This window comes from Engystomops pustulosus, chromosome 5 (genome assembly GCF_040894005.1).
Source record: "Engystomops pustulosus chromosome 5, aEngPut4.maternal, whole genome shotgun sequence".
Taxonomy (NCBI): domain Eukaryota; kingdom Metazoa; phylum Chordata; class Amphibia; order Anura; family Leptodactylidae; genus Engystomops; species Engystomops pustulosus.
In genome coordinates, this window is record NC_092415.1 from 29,494,899 (window position 1) to 29,510,256 (window position 15,358).

The window sequence follows — 15,358 nt, forward strand, 5'->3', positions numbered from 1 at the left end:
GTAATTTGTGATTTATACTCCCTTCTCTGTCACAGCTTACATTGATACCAGTGCTCTGAGGACACCAATAAAGCAGAAAATAGTCCCAGGTACAGCTGTCACTTTAAAATAGCTCTGTGCACAACAAGTCCTGGGCTGTCTGGGACTGCAGGAAGATACCTGGAGTCATCTCTGGTGATGGCCTGAGTGCCCACAGAAAGGGCTCCGAGTGCCACCTCTGGCACCACTGCCCTAGGTTAGCCATCACTGCCCTAGCGTACCACAATGGCCGCAGGAGTCATTACAACATTCTTCTCCTATACCCAAGCAGCATAACATTTCCAGGTGAGCAAAATCTGTTTTACACATTCCTCCATCTGACGTTACTACCCCTTGTGCGAGGTCTGTCCCTCTATTATCTATATCCTACTTTTGGAAAGGTCCCTTTATATCTATCCATCTGGTCTTATATGGTGTCATATGCAATAATTATAGGCATCATATGCAAAAATGTATTTGTAAAGCAAGAAAGAAAAAAAAAGAAGAAGAGGAAACCAAAAATGGACAGAGAAAACCTTAAACCACAGCAGAGAAGGCTATGGATGGGGAGGATTTTCTACACCTAAATGGAATGTGTTATCAGTTTTGACCATAATAAACTGCAGATAGTACTAGGTGTAAGCCCTGGAGATCTATGTAACCATACCTTTCTATGTGCTTTGCACCTGAAAAGATTTCCACAGCTCCAACCCTCTACTCTGAGTAATTGCTGTTGGTATCCAACCAAATCCTGATACAGCTCTTACTCATAGCAGAGGGGAGGGGCTGTAGAACAGAGCAGTGCAAATAGCAGGAAGCTCTTCAGGCTGAAAGCCCCGCCCAGAGCCCTTGCAAAAACTGCAAAGCTGGATTACACCTTTACTTTTCACAGTCCAGTCTCTACTTATAACACATACAAAAGGTATGATGACACAGATCTCCAGGGCAAAATCTCAACACTATCTGTAGCTTTGTACAGTCAAAACTGCTGAAATATGTTTTTTAAAAAAAAAGCGAATTTGTCTGTGTTGTTTCCTATTGACTATTATGAAAATCTCATGTAAATGGAGTGATCATCTGCTTTTCCATGGAAAGTGACAGCACTGTCCTATAGCCAATGTCTGCGGCGTGTGGATGTGATCTGCAGAGTCTCATCCTCTGGTAATACGCTGTGGATTTCATTCGTGCAAATCCTCAGAAAAATCCACAGCAATTTGGGTAGATTCACCCCAAACCAGCACGAAATCTGTCACTTCCGATGACAATCCAGTTTTTGGAAGACGCTTCTGAATTATGTAAACCTGATACAGAAACTAAACTGGTAGCAAATCCCCAGAGACTAGTGGATCCCCAGAGGCCGGTGAATTGAGATGTATGTGTAAACAAGCTGCAGCCTCTGAGACCTGACAGGAAACATGTAAAAGGTCAATGGTAATCTAAGAAACCTTCAAAGCTGCATATCGTAACATGTGATGGATATTTAGGAATTCACAACGGCGCTCCTTGCTGCCGGCTGCACTGGGAACTACAGTACAACTGAACTCAAGGGCCCAAGAGGACACGATATATAGAGAGGCGACATTATTAAAACCAGAATGTGAAAATCATCAGCATTTTTTGATTTTTAACGTAAAATTCATAAATGTGTTTCATCTGAAAAAGAACTAGATGCGCTTTTCTGGTGCAATTTTAATGCTTCTATCATGGTATAAAATCAATTTGTAAAATATTGGTTGGTTTCTCTCCAGCAGAAGTTCTCCCTTGGGCAGAGAACTCTGTAGGAGAAGCAGCCTTACAGATCAGTGTGTATGGCTTATCTGTGTTTTCTAAATGGTTGGAAACACTCATTTAGGCACCATTCTAATCGGACTCCCTATTGGTGGGCTTAAATGAGCGTTTTTTTAACCACTTAGATACACAATGAGCATCAATGTGCTCCTGAAAAAAAAATCCGGCTGCAGTAAGTGTGAGAAAAAGCATTTACAGGACAGAACATAAATTAAAACCTATAATAATATATGCAATACTGACAAAAATATTGCTCCTTAAAGTGAACATAGCCTTTAAAAGAACACTGTAAACTTTGAATACACTCTGTGGCCACACAATGTCTTTACCTTGACATGATAGCACAGTATAGACAGTGGTAATATCCTGAACACAACCTCATCAATAACCTACCTGTTGATACTGTCATTGGCCAGCTGCATCCCGCTGTCTATCTGGAGGGCGACCTTATAGTCCACATACGCTTGTCTATACTTTTCCAGGGACTCGTTTGCCATTGCACGTCTCAGGAGCGGTTTCAGGGAGAATGGTTGTAGCTCCAGGGCCCTATACAGAGAAAAAACTTCATATGAATATTGAAAAACAGAAGGATTCATCGTCACATAAAAATAGGACGATGAAGATTTGTATATTAAATAAATGTGAATTTGATGGGACACATTTTCTTCCAGTAATTAGAATAATTTATCATGCACTTTTCTGATCATAGTTCATAGACATATAACCATGAATATCCTACTCCCATACAGGTGGCCACATAACACAGGGGCAGGTCAGGGGATCCCCTCTATGACATCCTTATGTCCTAATTGGGTATATACAAGACACAGTGCTGTAAGCAAGAACTGGCTTAAAGGGAACCGGTCACCCAATTTTACCCCATTAAACTACTAGCCCCCTCATGTAGGGTATGAAATGTCTTTTCTAGAATGTGAAAATGAAATCTCATGTGTTTAACTAGAAAACAAAATCTCCTCCAAAGTGTAAATAATAAGGAGAAAAGAGTCATATTTTGCCCGAGAGGAGTCAAGTTTAGAGGCAGCAAGGGAAGGCTCACTTCAGACATCCGTATGTTCAGTTCGGCAGTACATCAAATTAAAGATAAGAATCTCATCTTTCAGTGAGTTACAAAACCGGTACAGGCTGCAGCTAAAAATCCAAGTCCCTTTTTTTAACTGCCTATATGTCCTGTTCTTTAGCACACGGAACCACAAGCCTGATATGATCCGATATGAAGCTCAGATACAACGGATTTATAAATAGTAATAGCGGAAAGATTCTGAATAAAGGAAACCTTGGTAAATCCAACATATCTCAGTGCACATCTTGGGGTAGGTCAACGCATAGTGATGTATATGGCTCTGATAGATTTCAATGAGAATTCTGTCTTCAGAAGCCTCCTCGGCTCCCCCTAGTGTCGCCAACTGGGCCTTCAAAGGTTTATGGTAGTGATAAGAGGTTATAGATTATGCCCTGCAGGTGATTACACAGATAAAGTGGGTCTGGGAAAAACTTCTGGCCTTCTTCGCTCCAAAAGTCATGTGTACCATCACTTGTAGAAAGGTTAAGAGGACCTAGATCTTTAAAAACTTGCCCAGTCCAGCATTCGGTCCCAGAGAGTGGCTGCATCCAATTTCTAGATACCTGAACAACTTTTTCCCCATGTTCTGCTGGATCAGATTTGGCCAGGTTGGTTGGAGATCACATTGATGTCATGTTGTGAAGGCCTCTCATAACCAGAGGTCTTGCCAAGCCTTGTCTGTTGATTGAGGTTCCTCCACTTTAGTTCCTGGTGCTTATGACTCCACATTGACCCTTATCCTGACCTTGTTCCCAGATGTTGCTTTTGCTTTGCCTTTAGGACTATGTATTTGGTTGCTTTACCCCCGGCCTTGATCTCTAGCCCCAGACCCTACCACATCCCCACCCAATTCTCTGGTCTGTCATATCCTGACACTAGACCCCTTTATGATTATACTAATAATTTATCAGCATCAATTCTGCTAATAAATGATTATTCTAAAAAATGCAACTTCTGCAGCAAATTCCGTACCTCCTATGTAATCATTTACATTCTTCACCCCTGGATATCCGGTACCAAACAGACCATGGCTCACCCATTTTTCAGGTACGAGACATCTTTATACCTTCAACCTTGCATTAGGAAGAACACTCTCTAATATCATTAATGATATAATGTGCTATAATTATAATATAACCATTACGTAGATAAACTCTTGCATTGGAAAAAAGATGGATTCAGCATCATCGCTGATGTTCATAGCAGGTCCCCAGGTGACTTCTGCAGAAATCCACACTTCATGTCATGCGATCAATCCCACAGAGGACAGGACTCCCTATTCTGGGACATCTCTGACAACAATTTTCCAACTCCAGGTGATTCTGGGATCTACAGACAAAGCTGTCAGGCTCCCAAACATACGTAAGCCACGCACCTGGCGGATAAATATAGGATTTTTCCTTAAAGGGATTGTCAACCCTAATCCTTGTACAATGAACAGGTCTCAACTTTGTAATATACTTTCCATTTCCAATCCTCTGCGTTTGATTAGCTATTGCAATCAAATTGCATGTAGTAAGAGAGAACTTTGTTGTATAAAATGTTACATATAACATCCCAGGAAATAAGAGACGCCCCGCAAACAGTAGATAGTCACAACAGTCACAGTCAACAGTAGATAGTCACACAAAAAAAATCAGTTTTGACAGTCCTGCAGCTACTTACTAAACACACAAAGGTATGTTTTCACAGATCTTAAGGGTCCATACATGGCCCTATGGAACTTTCTTCAGTTTATGATGACGGATGAAAAAAATCTGTAGTTTTCCAAGAACCCAAAAATTTAGGGTAGAAAGCATATCACAGGAATCAGGGTCAGCTCCAGGTTTCAATTGGCCCCTGGGCAGCAGAGCCTCAGGGGATCCCTTTGCAGTGAACTCTTGTGGCGGCATTAATAATTCAGAAACTAAAACAGTCTCCTAGTCCCTAGTTTATCATCCCAAACAGCCCCCTCATGGTTATTTTATATACAGCCCCCTCACCCCCTATGGATTCCTTATGTACAGCCTTATGTGGGCCCTCGCAGCAGCGCTGGGCCCCGGCACTTAATGTCCCAGACTACTCCATGTGACCTCTGAGGCTACCGATTGGCTATTTCAGTCATATAGTGTAGTGCTGGAATAATGGGGGGGAAGAATCAGTGTGTAAAATCTCTTTACTTCTATAATATTATGTGTTAAAGGATACCTGCAATATTGTCTTCTGGACCAACCAATCAGATATTGATGCCAAAAGAAGAAGCTCATCACTACTGTTCTGTAAAAGAAAGAAGTGTAGTCCCGCTTCCAACGTCGTAGCTACGACTAAGGGCGTTTTTTCGCCCGAAACACGTCAGTTTTCCTTTCCATGGACGTCCTATGATGTTTTTATCCTGTTATTTTTTCTAAATAAAGTGGATTTTTTACTTCAAACGTTTGCCTTTCGTTGGAAGCTGGACTACACTTCTTTCTCTTGCTGTTGCTCACTGGTTCCCCAACCCAGGTGTCCGTGCAGCCACGAATCGCTATCTGCATTGAACTTATAGGTGAGATGAAAAATCTCCTTTTTTCTTTTACTACTGTTCTGTGACAATTTGAGTCCCCAATGTCATAGGGAGTGGCAAAAGGCCTCCTCAAAAAGGCCGATGGTGACTTTGCCATCGGCATTTCAACAGTTAACGATTGCAATCGGTGCCAAGTTCAGTAGCTGGACCGAACAAAATTTTAAAGTTCGTGTCAAACCTGGCCGGACCACAACTTAATTCTGTCAGGACCACCTTGGGCCGTGTGTTAAGGGTGCAGCCTGGGGCTATGCAGCGACTTTTGGTCATGCTACAACAACATTACACTGCTTACAGTGCAACCAAATAGGGGGCTATAGTGACACCCATGTGGCTACGGTTACAGGAGAAAGTTGTCTATAGCTCTATACCCACATGAAATATACCTGGTAACTGGAGATAATATTCACCGTCTGTAATCTATTATAAGACATTCACTTTGTCATTTGCATCCTTAAGGTCTTCAGTTTCACAGGCCACCATTAAGTAGGTAGACACCAAGTCTTTCTTTTTGCACACAAGGGGTCTTAGAGTGGAGTGGGACAACATGGAGGCATAGATTGTAAGCTCTTGTGTGTAATGTCTTATTTGGATCTGTAATGCACTGTGGAGTATGTTGGCGCTATACAGATAATGATGTATCATTATATTATGCTTGGGAAGCTCTGGGGCCACTTGCTGGCACCTGGATGAACAGCACTTAACACCAGGAAACAAAACAATCCCATTTTAGGGACCTGTAGTAGGAGTTTATATAAAATAATAAACTGACCCATAAATATTCCCCCGATCCAGCATCTCCTCTCATTCTATATACCGCGACTCTGTGTTGACTTTGTGTTATTGGCACGTGTCACTGTCTTCTCTGTATCTACTGGCGATGACAGAGACCCTACACTAAGTAGGGGCAATTAGGGTTTTTGTTTTGTTATTTACTATGAGCCTGTCTATATTTTATCATAGTATATTACAATTACAAGTAATAGGGGGTCCCTGGCCGGTCACCCCTATACTAATACAGTGATATGATCGGTGTATAACCGGCAAACCAGACCGACCTGCATTACAGCAACCGTACATGCAAATTATTTACTGGGAAGATATCCTCCAGGTGGAATGTGAGCACATACCTGCACCTGTGTACAGCACATGTACAGACTGCCGCCATTAACCCTTACAGCAGACCCCGGCCCACGCTGACCTGTATGTAATCCAGGATAAACCTTCTACCCATTTCTTTACCATGTCCTGATGCATTCTGGGTATTTCTTGAGCAAGATCCGAGGAATGCTGACAGCTCAGTCACGGCCGTACCCTTTTCATGTGACTGAGATATCAATATAAACTATTGTGCAGAAGAGGATACGAGCCTGGAGGTACAGGACAACGAGCGTATACAGAGACATATACAGTAGTCACCCGGTGACATTGCTCATTCCCTCCCTGACCTTTGATCCCATACACATTTGAAGACCTTGAGGTGATTACACATTGAGCCCTGGGCTTCTCGGCGCCATGCAGGGTATTAACCCTTTGCAGTCAGTCCGGTATGACATTGGCATGATCTGCGATAGTACTTACTTGTTGCAGTCCTCAATGCACTGCGCACAGTTCCCATCCTTGAGGTGACACGCTGCTCTGTTCGAGTATAAAATCCCCAATTCGTCTGCGTCCTTTGAACCTGGAGAGTTGTAGGAAAACCTGGGTTAGCAGAGAGGCAGCACTGCAGTAACACACTGCAGCAAGACATTGATGGTAAATCACACCGCAGATAGACGCTGCAGCTTCTCACCGGGATTCGGACACAACTGACCTGTGTTCTTGAGGTTCTCGATCGCCTCCGAGTACTTGATGGTAGCCTCTCCGAACTGGCCGTTCTTAAAAAGCTGGTTGCCTTCATTTTTCAGCTGTGCAGCAAGAGGAAGGGGCTGTGATGACAGCTTGGCTTCCTGGCTGCCGCTCCGAGCTTTACTACCGGGCTGCTCAGGATTCCCCTGGTTTTTGGGTTTCCCATTACTGCCGTCCTTCTTGACTCCGTTCTGAGAGCTGGCCTTGCCGTGTCGGGGGGACTGGTTGACCTCCTCATGTTCGTTTCCTTTCTTAGGAGAAAACTTTTTTTGAGCATTCCCCATTTCAATCAGCTCGGCTGCTGCGGTCTCTCCTCCTCCTCCTCCCACTGTCACACCGGCTTCTACAAGGAAGTTACAAGCTTAGTATCGACATCACCAGAGCAAACTACTGTGCAGCCTCCAGGAGGGGTGTGATGTAGCCACCCAGGAGGATAGCACAGCCGTACAGCTGACACAACACCTAAAATACACGCAAGGAAAAACAAATAGAGCTAATGCCGTGTAACCCGGCACACAAGGGCGGCTAGCACAAGCATGGGTGTAGTAAGGACCGCGTAACTACAGCCAGACCCCTACCCCTTCTGCAATTAACATACCAAATACAATAGTCATTCTTCAAGCTGACCATTTGTATGCTGAAACAGCCAGGGGCAGCGAGGGTCAGATCCTGAGACTATCCCATACAAATAGTAACATAGTATCCTCTATTCAAGACTATAGATATGCAAAGACGCACCACAAGTCCCAGCCTGGACTGCAAATATGCCACCAGTAAGAGTAACTGGAATGGTCTACTATTCATTATATCAATATTATATCATTTTGCATTATTCAATAATTATATAATAATAATTAAAAAATATTTAACAACATATAAAATTATATATAAAATAAATTATAAACATGTATATAAATTATATATTTATATCATATATTTAAAATTCAGTTTAAATTACTATATATTTATATACACACACACATACATATAGCAAAAATATATCAATTATTGTAAAAAAAAAAAAAAAAAAAAAAAAAAAAAGAGACAGCCACAAACAATTCATATTGTATAGTATATATTCAAAATCTCAATGAAAAATTCTAATTATGCATTAAAGGGATTTTCCACCTTGTACATCCCCTATTTGATGTTGAAAATAAGCCGATCAGAAAGCAGAAAATCTAAACTATCAGCTAAAGTCTTTCTGCAAACCTTGTAGTAAGTGATTGATTTCCCTGCAGTGCCACCGCTGGCGTAATGAAGCATTACACTGTGCATATTCAAAGTAATGGACTGTCTCTGTAATGCCGGATCGGTGAGGTCCTCCAAAGCGAGAGGAAAATATTAATAATTCCTTTTATTACCAAACAATATATTAAAAAAGGGGGCTAAATGTGAAAACTTTTAAGCAGTAATTTAGAATCGAAAGCAGAAAAACTTGCCTTGTATCGACTGGATCAATGGCACAAATTCATGATCATTCTCTGTAAAGGGTTAATTGACCCTGATTTCTACTGAATGTACTCATTCACACCAGCCCATGTCTCCTGGGAGGATTACAATTTCCCCTCTCACATCCACTACTAAAATCTTGACTGATCTTCTATGTTTTGGGAGTGCAGGAGGAGATCTGTGCCTCCCCTTTCCCCAAATAATTGCCCTCTAGTACCGATCCATCTAGCACCATATCATCGCTGCTTTATTTATTTATTGGGTCCTGCATTGAAAAGTTAGTTTTATCTTACCTTTCTTTTAATAAACCAATTCATTTGTAACATGTGATAAGGATCTCACTGGGGATGGGTCCTCTCTTGGTTTTGGTCAGTGGGGCAGTAGATTTAAGGGTGATGTCACACATGGCGTTTTTAGGCCGTTTTTAGTTAGTGAGTTTTCAGATTGTAAAAAAGGCATGCGTTTTTGTCAGGTTTTTGTCCGAATTTGCGTTTTTAACGCATGAGCTTTTTCCGATCTAAAAACAGCCTAAAAACGCCATGTGTGACATCACCCTAAGAGTTGAAACTATGTTATTTTGCTTCAGTCTCAGGTCTAGCAACACAAGTGTCTTATTTAAAGGGACAACATTACCCGCTTTAAGAATTACCTCTTTTATGTGAAATCTCATCCATTTACCTATCAGGAAGATACCTCTTTCAAAGTCACGTGAGAGTGAGCAGAGAAGAGTCATATTTTACCAGAGATGAGTCAAGTCTAAAGGCTGCAGGGAGAGCGTCACTTCAAATGTCTTTATCTTGGGCTCTATAGTACAGGTGGTCCCCTACTTAAGAACACTCGACTTACAGATGACCCCTAGTTACAAACGGACCTCTGGATATTGGTAATTTATTGTACTTTAGTCCTAGGCTACAATAATCAGCTATAATCGTTATTAAAGGTGTCTGTAATGAATATTTATTGTTACTCCTGGTTCTTATGACAACCCAACATTTTTAAAAATCCAATTGTCACAGAGACCAAAAAATTTCTGGCTGGGATTACAATGATAAAATATACAGTTCCGGCTTACATACAAACTCAACTTAAGAACAAACCTACAGACCCTAAGAACCTAAGAATCTCATCTTTCAGATGACTCAAGAAACTGAAATAGAAGAGGTTAAAAATTTTAAATTGGCAGCTCACATTTCCAGGTATTTCTTTAACTCCCCGTACCTCCAGTTCTGTAGATCACAAAATCACAAGCCTGATGTGATCTGAAAGATGAGGTTCTTATCTTTAATGTAAACATATTTCGAGGTCCTACACAACTGAAGATTGAGGCATCTGAAGTGACGCTCCTCCTGCAGCCTCTAAACTCGACTCATCACAGGCAAATATGACTCTTCTCTGCTCATTTTTAGATGACTTTGGAGATTTTTTTTTTAATAGGTGAATGGATGAGATTTCACATAAAAGAGAGAATTCTATAAAGGACATGTCATCCCCTAACTGAGGAGGCTGCTCACATATATTGAGACTAGTTAGAATATACAGGCGGTCCCCTACTTAAGAACACTCGACTTACAGACGACCTCTAGTTACAAACGGACCTCTGGATATTGGTAATTTACTGTACTTTATCCATAGGCTACAATAATCAGCTGTAACAGTTATCACAGGTGTCTGTAATGAAGCTTTATTGTTAATCCTGATTCTTATGACAACCCAACATTTTTAAAATCCAATTGTCACAGAGACCAAAAAAGTTCTGGCTGGGGTTACAATGATAAAATATACAGTTCTGACTTACATACAAATTCAACTTAGGAACAAACCTACAGACCCTATCTTGTATGTAACCTGGGGACTGCCTGTACTGTACATTTTCACCTTTCCTTTGACCCCTTCACACACCAAATATATACCTAATTTATCTCATGTATGGTGCAAGCGCCAGGATCCCACAATGGATGGGTCTGACATACGTCTCCTGTGAAACCAGAACCTTCACCAAGGACCTCTCCATAGCCATAAGACCCTGCTGCTTCTGCCACTTGTAGATTCATCCTACTTGGAGCAGACATTCCTGATGATGTTCTGCGGATGACAAGTTCTATGGGATTTTTGGATCATCAAGTCTTGTAAAACGGATTCCATACAAGTGAGTCAGGTCCTATAACCATTATCCCATCATAAACATACCATGGTGGTGATCAGTAAAGAAGCCGAGACATAAAACCTTCTAGTATAAACTTTAACCTATGTACTATGGCCGGAGAGAATTCTATAACATGTATTTCCCTCTACTGGAAACGAGATCAAGTGCACAAACATCACCAAATACACACAATAGACAAGAATCTACACGAGATAAAAGTGCAGTGAAGAAGTAATAATCTGTGTGATAACAAGTGCAGGCCTGCCATCGTCTGATGACCGGGATCACAGATAATCTGTACAAATTCCATAATACATTGCAGACGTACAAGTCTGTGCAACCCAAAGTGGAGAATTCATTAAAGGGGTTGTCCAGGATTTACATTACATTCTACAGCACTTAACAGTAACTGCATCTGTATACTCACACCGCTCTATAGTGCAGTGACAGTACCTGCATCTGTATACTCACACCGCTCTATAGTGCAGTGACAGTAACTGCATCTGTATACTCACACCGCTCTATGGTGCAGCGACAGTACCTGCATCTGTATACTCACACCGCTCTATGGTGCGGCGACAGTACCTGCATCTGTATACTCACACCGCTCTATAGTGCAGGGACAGAACCTGCATCTGTATACTCACACCGCTCTATAGTGCAGCGACAGTACCTGCATCTGTATACTCACACCGCTCTATAGTGCAGTGACAGTACCTGCATCTGTATACTCACACCGCTCTATAGTGCAGTGACAGTACCTGCATCTGTATACTCACACCGCTCTATAGTGCAGTGACAGTACCTGCATCTGTATACTCACACCGCTCTATAGTGCAGCGACAGTACCTGCATCTGTATACTCACACCGCTCTATAGTGTGGTGACAGTAACTGCATCTGTATACTCACACCGCTCTATGGTGCAGCGACAGTACCTGCATCTGTATACTCACACCGCTCTATAGTGCAGTGACAGTACCTGCATCTGTATACTCACACCGCTCTATGGTGCAGTGACAGTAACTGCATCTGTATACTCACACCGCTCTATAGTGCAGTGACAGTAACTGCATCTGTATACTCACACCGCTCTATAGTGTGGTGACAGTAACTGCATCTGTATACTCACACCGCTCTATAGTGCAGTGACAGTACCTGCATCTGTATACTCACACCGCTCTATAGTGCAGCGACAGTACCTGCATCTGTATACTCACACCGCTCTATGGTGCAGTGACAGTAACTGCATCTGTATACTCACACCGCTCTATAGTGCAGTGACAGTAACTGCATCTGTATACTCACACCGCTCTATAGTGTGGTGACAGTAACTGCATCTGTATACTCACACCGCTCTATAGTGCAGTGACAGTACCTGCATCTGTATACTCACACCGCTCTATGGTGCAGTGACAGTAACTGCATTTGTACACTCCCACCGCTCTATAGTGCAGCGACAGTACCTGCATCTGTATACTCACACCGCTCTATAGTGTGGTGACAGTACCTGCATCTGTATACTCACACCGCTCTATAGTGCAGTGACAGTACCTGCATCTGTATACTCACACCGCTCTATGGTGCAGTGACAGTAACTGCATCTGTATACTCACACCGCTCTATGGTGCAGTGACAGTAACTGCATCTGTATACTCACACCGCTCTATAGTGCAGTGACAGTAACTGCATCTGTATACTCACACCGCTCTATAGTGTGGTGACAGTAACTGCATCTGTATACTCACACCGCTCTATAGTGCAGTGACAGTACCTGCATCTGTATACTCACACCGCTCTATGGTGCAGTGACAGTAACTGCATTTGTACACTCCCACCGCTCTATAGTGCAGCGACAGTACCTGCATCTGTATACTCACACCGCTCTATAGTGTGGTGACAGTACCTGCATCTGTATACTCACACCGCTCTATAGTGCAGTGACAGTACCTGCATCTGTATACTCACACCGCTCTATGGTGCAGTGACAGTAACTGCATTTGTACACTCCCACCGCTCTATAGTGCAGCGACAGTACCTGCATCTGTATACTCACACCGCTCTATAGTGTGGTGACAGTACCTGCATCTGTATACTCACTCCGCTCTATGGTGCAGCGACAGTACCTGCATCTGTATACTCACACCGCTCTATGGTGCAGTGACAGTACCTGCATCTGTATACTCACACCGCTCTATAGTGCAGTGACAGTACCTGCATCTGTATACTCACACCGCTCTATGGTGCAGTGACAGTACCTGCATCTGTATACTCACACCGCTCTATAGTGCAGCGACAGTACCTGCATCTGTATACTCACACTGCTCTATAGTGTGGTGACAGTACCTGCATCTGTATACTCACACTGCTCTATAGTGTGGTGACAGTACCTGCATCTGTATACTCACACCACTCTATAGTGCAGCAACAGTACCTGCATCTGTATACTCACTCCGCTCTGTAGTGCAGCAACAGTACCTGCATCTATATACTCACACCGCTCTATGGTGCAGCGACAGTACCTGCATCTGTATACTCACCCCGCTCTATGGTGCAGTGACAGTACCTGCATCTGTATACTCACACCGCTCTATAGTGCAGTGACAGTACCTGCATCTGTATACTCGCACCGCTCTATGGTGCAGTGACAGTACCTGCATCTGTATACTCACACCGCTCTATAGTGCAGCGACAGTACCTGCATCTGTATACTCATACCATTCTATAGTGCAGTGACAGTACCTGCATCTGTATACTCACACCGCTCTATAAGAAGATCTGGGAATACATAAGCAGTACATCGCAGTACCCCTCACGGTCATTCTAGATGCCTCCTCTCCCAAAAACACTTTGGTTCTGGTCCATTCATCACCATACCGTCTTCTAGCGTATTGATATTAACAGCATTTTATTTGTTTTGGTTTAATTTCTTTATTTATTATATTAAGCACTTTACTTACCCCATTTTTGTAGGGCAATTACCCATATTTGACATCTTATTTTTGGGTCACAAAGTTTGGGTTCTTATTGATTTCATTGGGGTTCTTGTCAAATTCGGGTGCCCGAATCAAACTATTGTTCAAAGTTTGTCTGAACTAATCAAGTCCCAACTTTTTTTTGTGTGAACACATGGTCTGTGTGCATCGTATGAGTTACATCAGCATCAATATGCAACCATCAAGATCCGAAAAATGATCCTGCCCGAGCCAAAATGTTAGCAGTGCAGCTAAGCCGTACTCCCAGACTTACAGAGGTCACAATGGCCGCACCGTCACTAGTTACACAGATGCCATGAAAGCCTCACGTGACAGAAGAAGCTTATGAAGACTCAACACTAATCTCACTGTACAAGTGGCAAATACATGTGCAGGACGAGACACCGGCGCCTGAGCCGCCAGAGATACAGTGTAATGCCGCCTCCATTATTATCATCATCAGGGACCGGCTCCTGTAACTGGGAGGGAAATAATCTTCTCTAGCAAAGTCCCTCTAGCCTTTTTTTGTTTGATCCATAACTTTTCTTTTTTTCCAATATACAGGGGTGTATGAGGCTTGTTTTCTGTGTGAGAAATTGTACTTTCTAGTGTCAGTATTTAATATTCTATGCCGTAAGCTGGAAAAAAATTCCAAAATGTGGTAAGACTGACAAAAAAACATATGAGTGCCATTTTGTTACCACCTTCACCATGCGCTCCAAATGACACCTCCCATTTATTCTTTGGGTCCGTAAGATCACAGAGATACCAAGTTTATATACTGTATATATTCAGGTATAAGCCAAGTTTTTAAGCCCCATTTGGCTTATCCTCAAGTATATAAAAATAATAAACTTATAATAAACTATATATTTACCCTCCGGCGCTCCCTGCAGCTCCTCTTCTCCTCACCGCTCCTCCCGGAAGATCTGCCCGCGCACTCACTATGCACAGTGGTGTCGCCACCTACTGACATCATAGTGTGTACACTGGCAGAGCACATACCTCTGCTTGCACTGCCCAAGAGGAGAGGTGAGGAGAAGAATAGCTGCGGGGAGCAACGGATATTTCAGCATTAGGCTACATTCACACGACCGTTGGGAGATATATATACAGCCGCGGTATAAAACATCCCCCAGAGGCTGCCTCCATCTTTGTGCTCCTGTACAGCTTGTCCCTCCCCCCACTGATGTCAGGCTGACCAGGCTGTGACCTCTGAGAAGGAGCAGGAGGAGGAGCTGTACATGAGCACAAAGGAGGGGGCCGAGCTCTGAGGAGTGAGTAACACAGACAAGTCACATGTTGTTTTTGAAATGCATCCAAGCCAAAGCCCAGCCCCTGTGACTACCCCGGGATTTTGTCAGGATGCAAGGCAAGTTATAACACACAATTATATTGTAATGCAAATGCTTATTAAAGGCAGAGAGGCAGATTTGCACTGCAGGTGTAATAACCTTCTGCAACCTGTCTTTAGTGAAAATGAGGTCCCTGGTGACAGGTGCCCTTTAAATGTGG

At 42.8% G+C, this 15,358-nt stretch overlaps 1 protein-coding gene across 1 annotated transcript in view; it reads right to left on the bottom strand.

Moving 5' to 3' along the window:
• Window positions 1–15,358, bottom strand: part of SPAG1 (sperm associated antigen 1) — a 44,056-nt gene that overhangs the window by 12,474 nt on the left and 16,224 nt on the right. The window contains exons 11-13 of the mRNA XM_072151491.1: window positions 7,240–7,617; window positions 7,008–7,107; window positions 2,200–2,352 (exon numbers count right to left, since the gene is read on the bottom strand). Coding sequence (XP_072007592.1) covers window positions 2,200–2,352; window positions 7,008–7,107; window positions 7,240–7,617 — 631 coding nt within the window. The remainder of the gene's footprint in view (window positions 1–2,199; window positions 2,353–7,007; window positions 7,108–7,239; window positions 7,618–15,358) is intronic.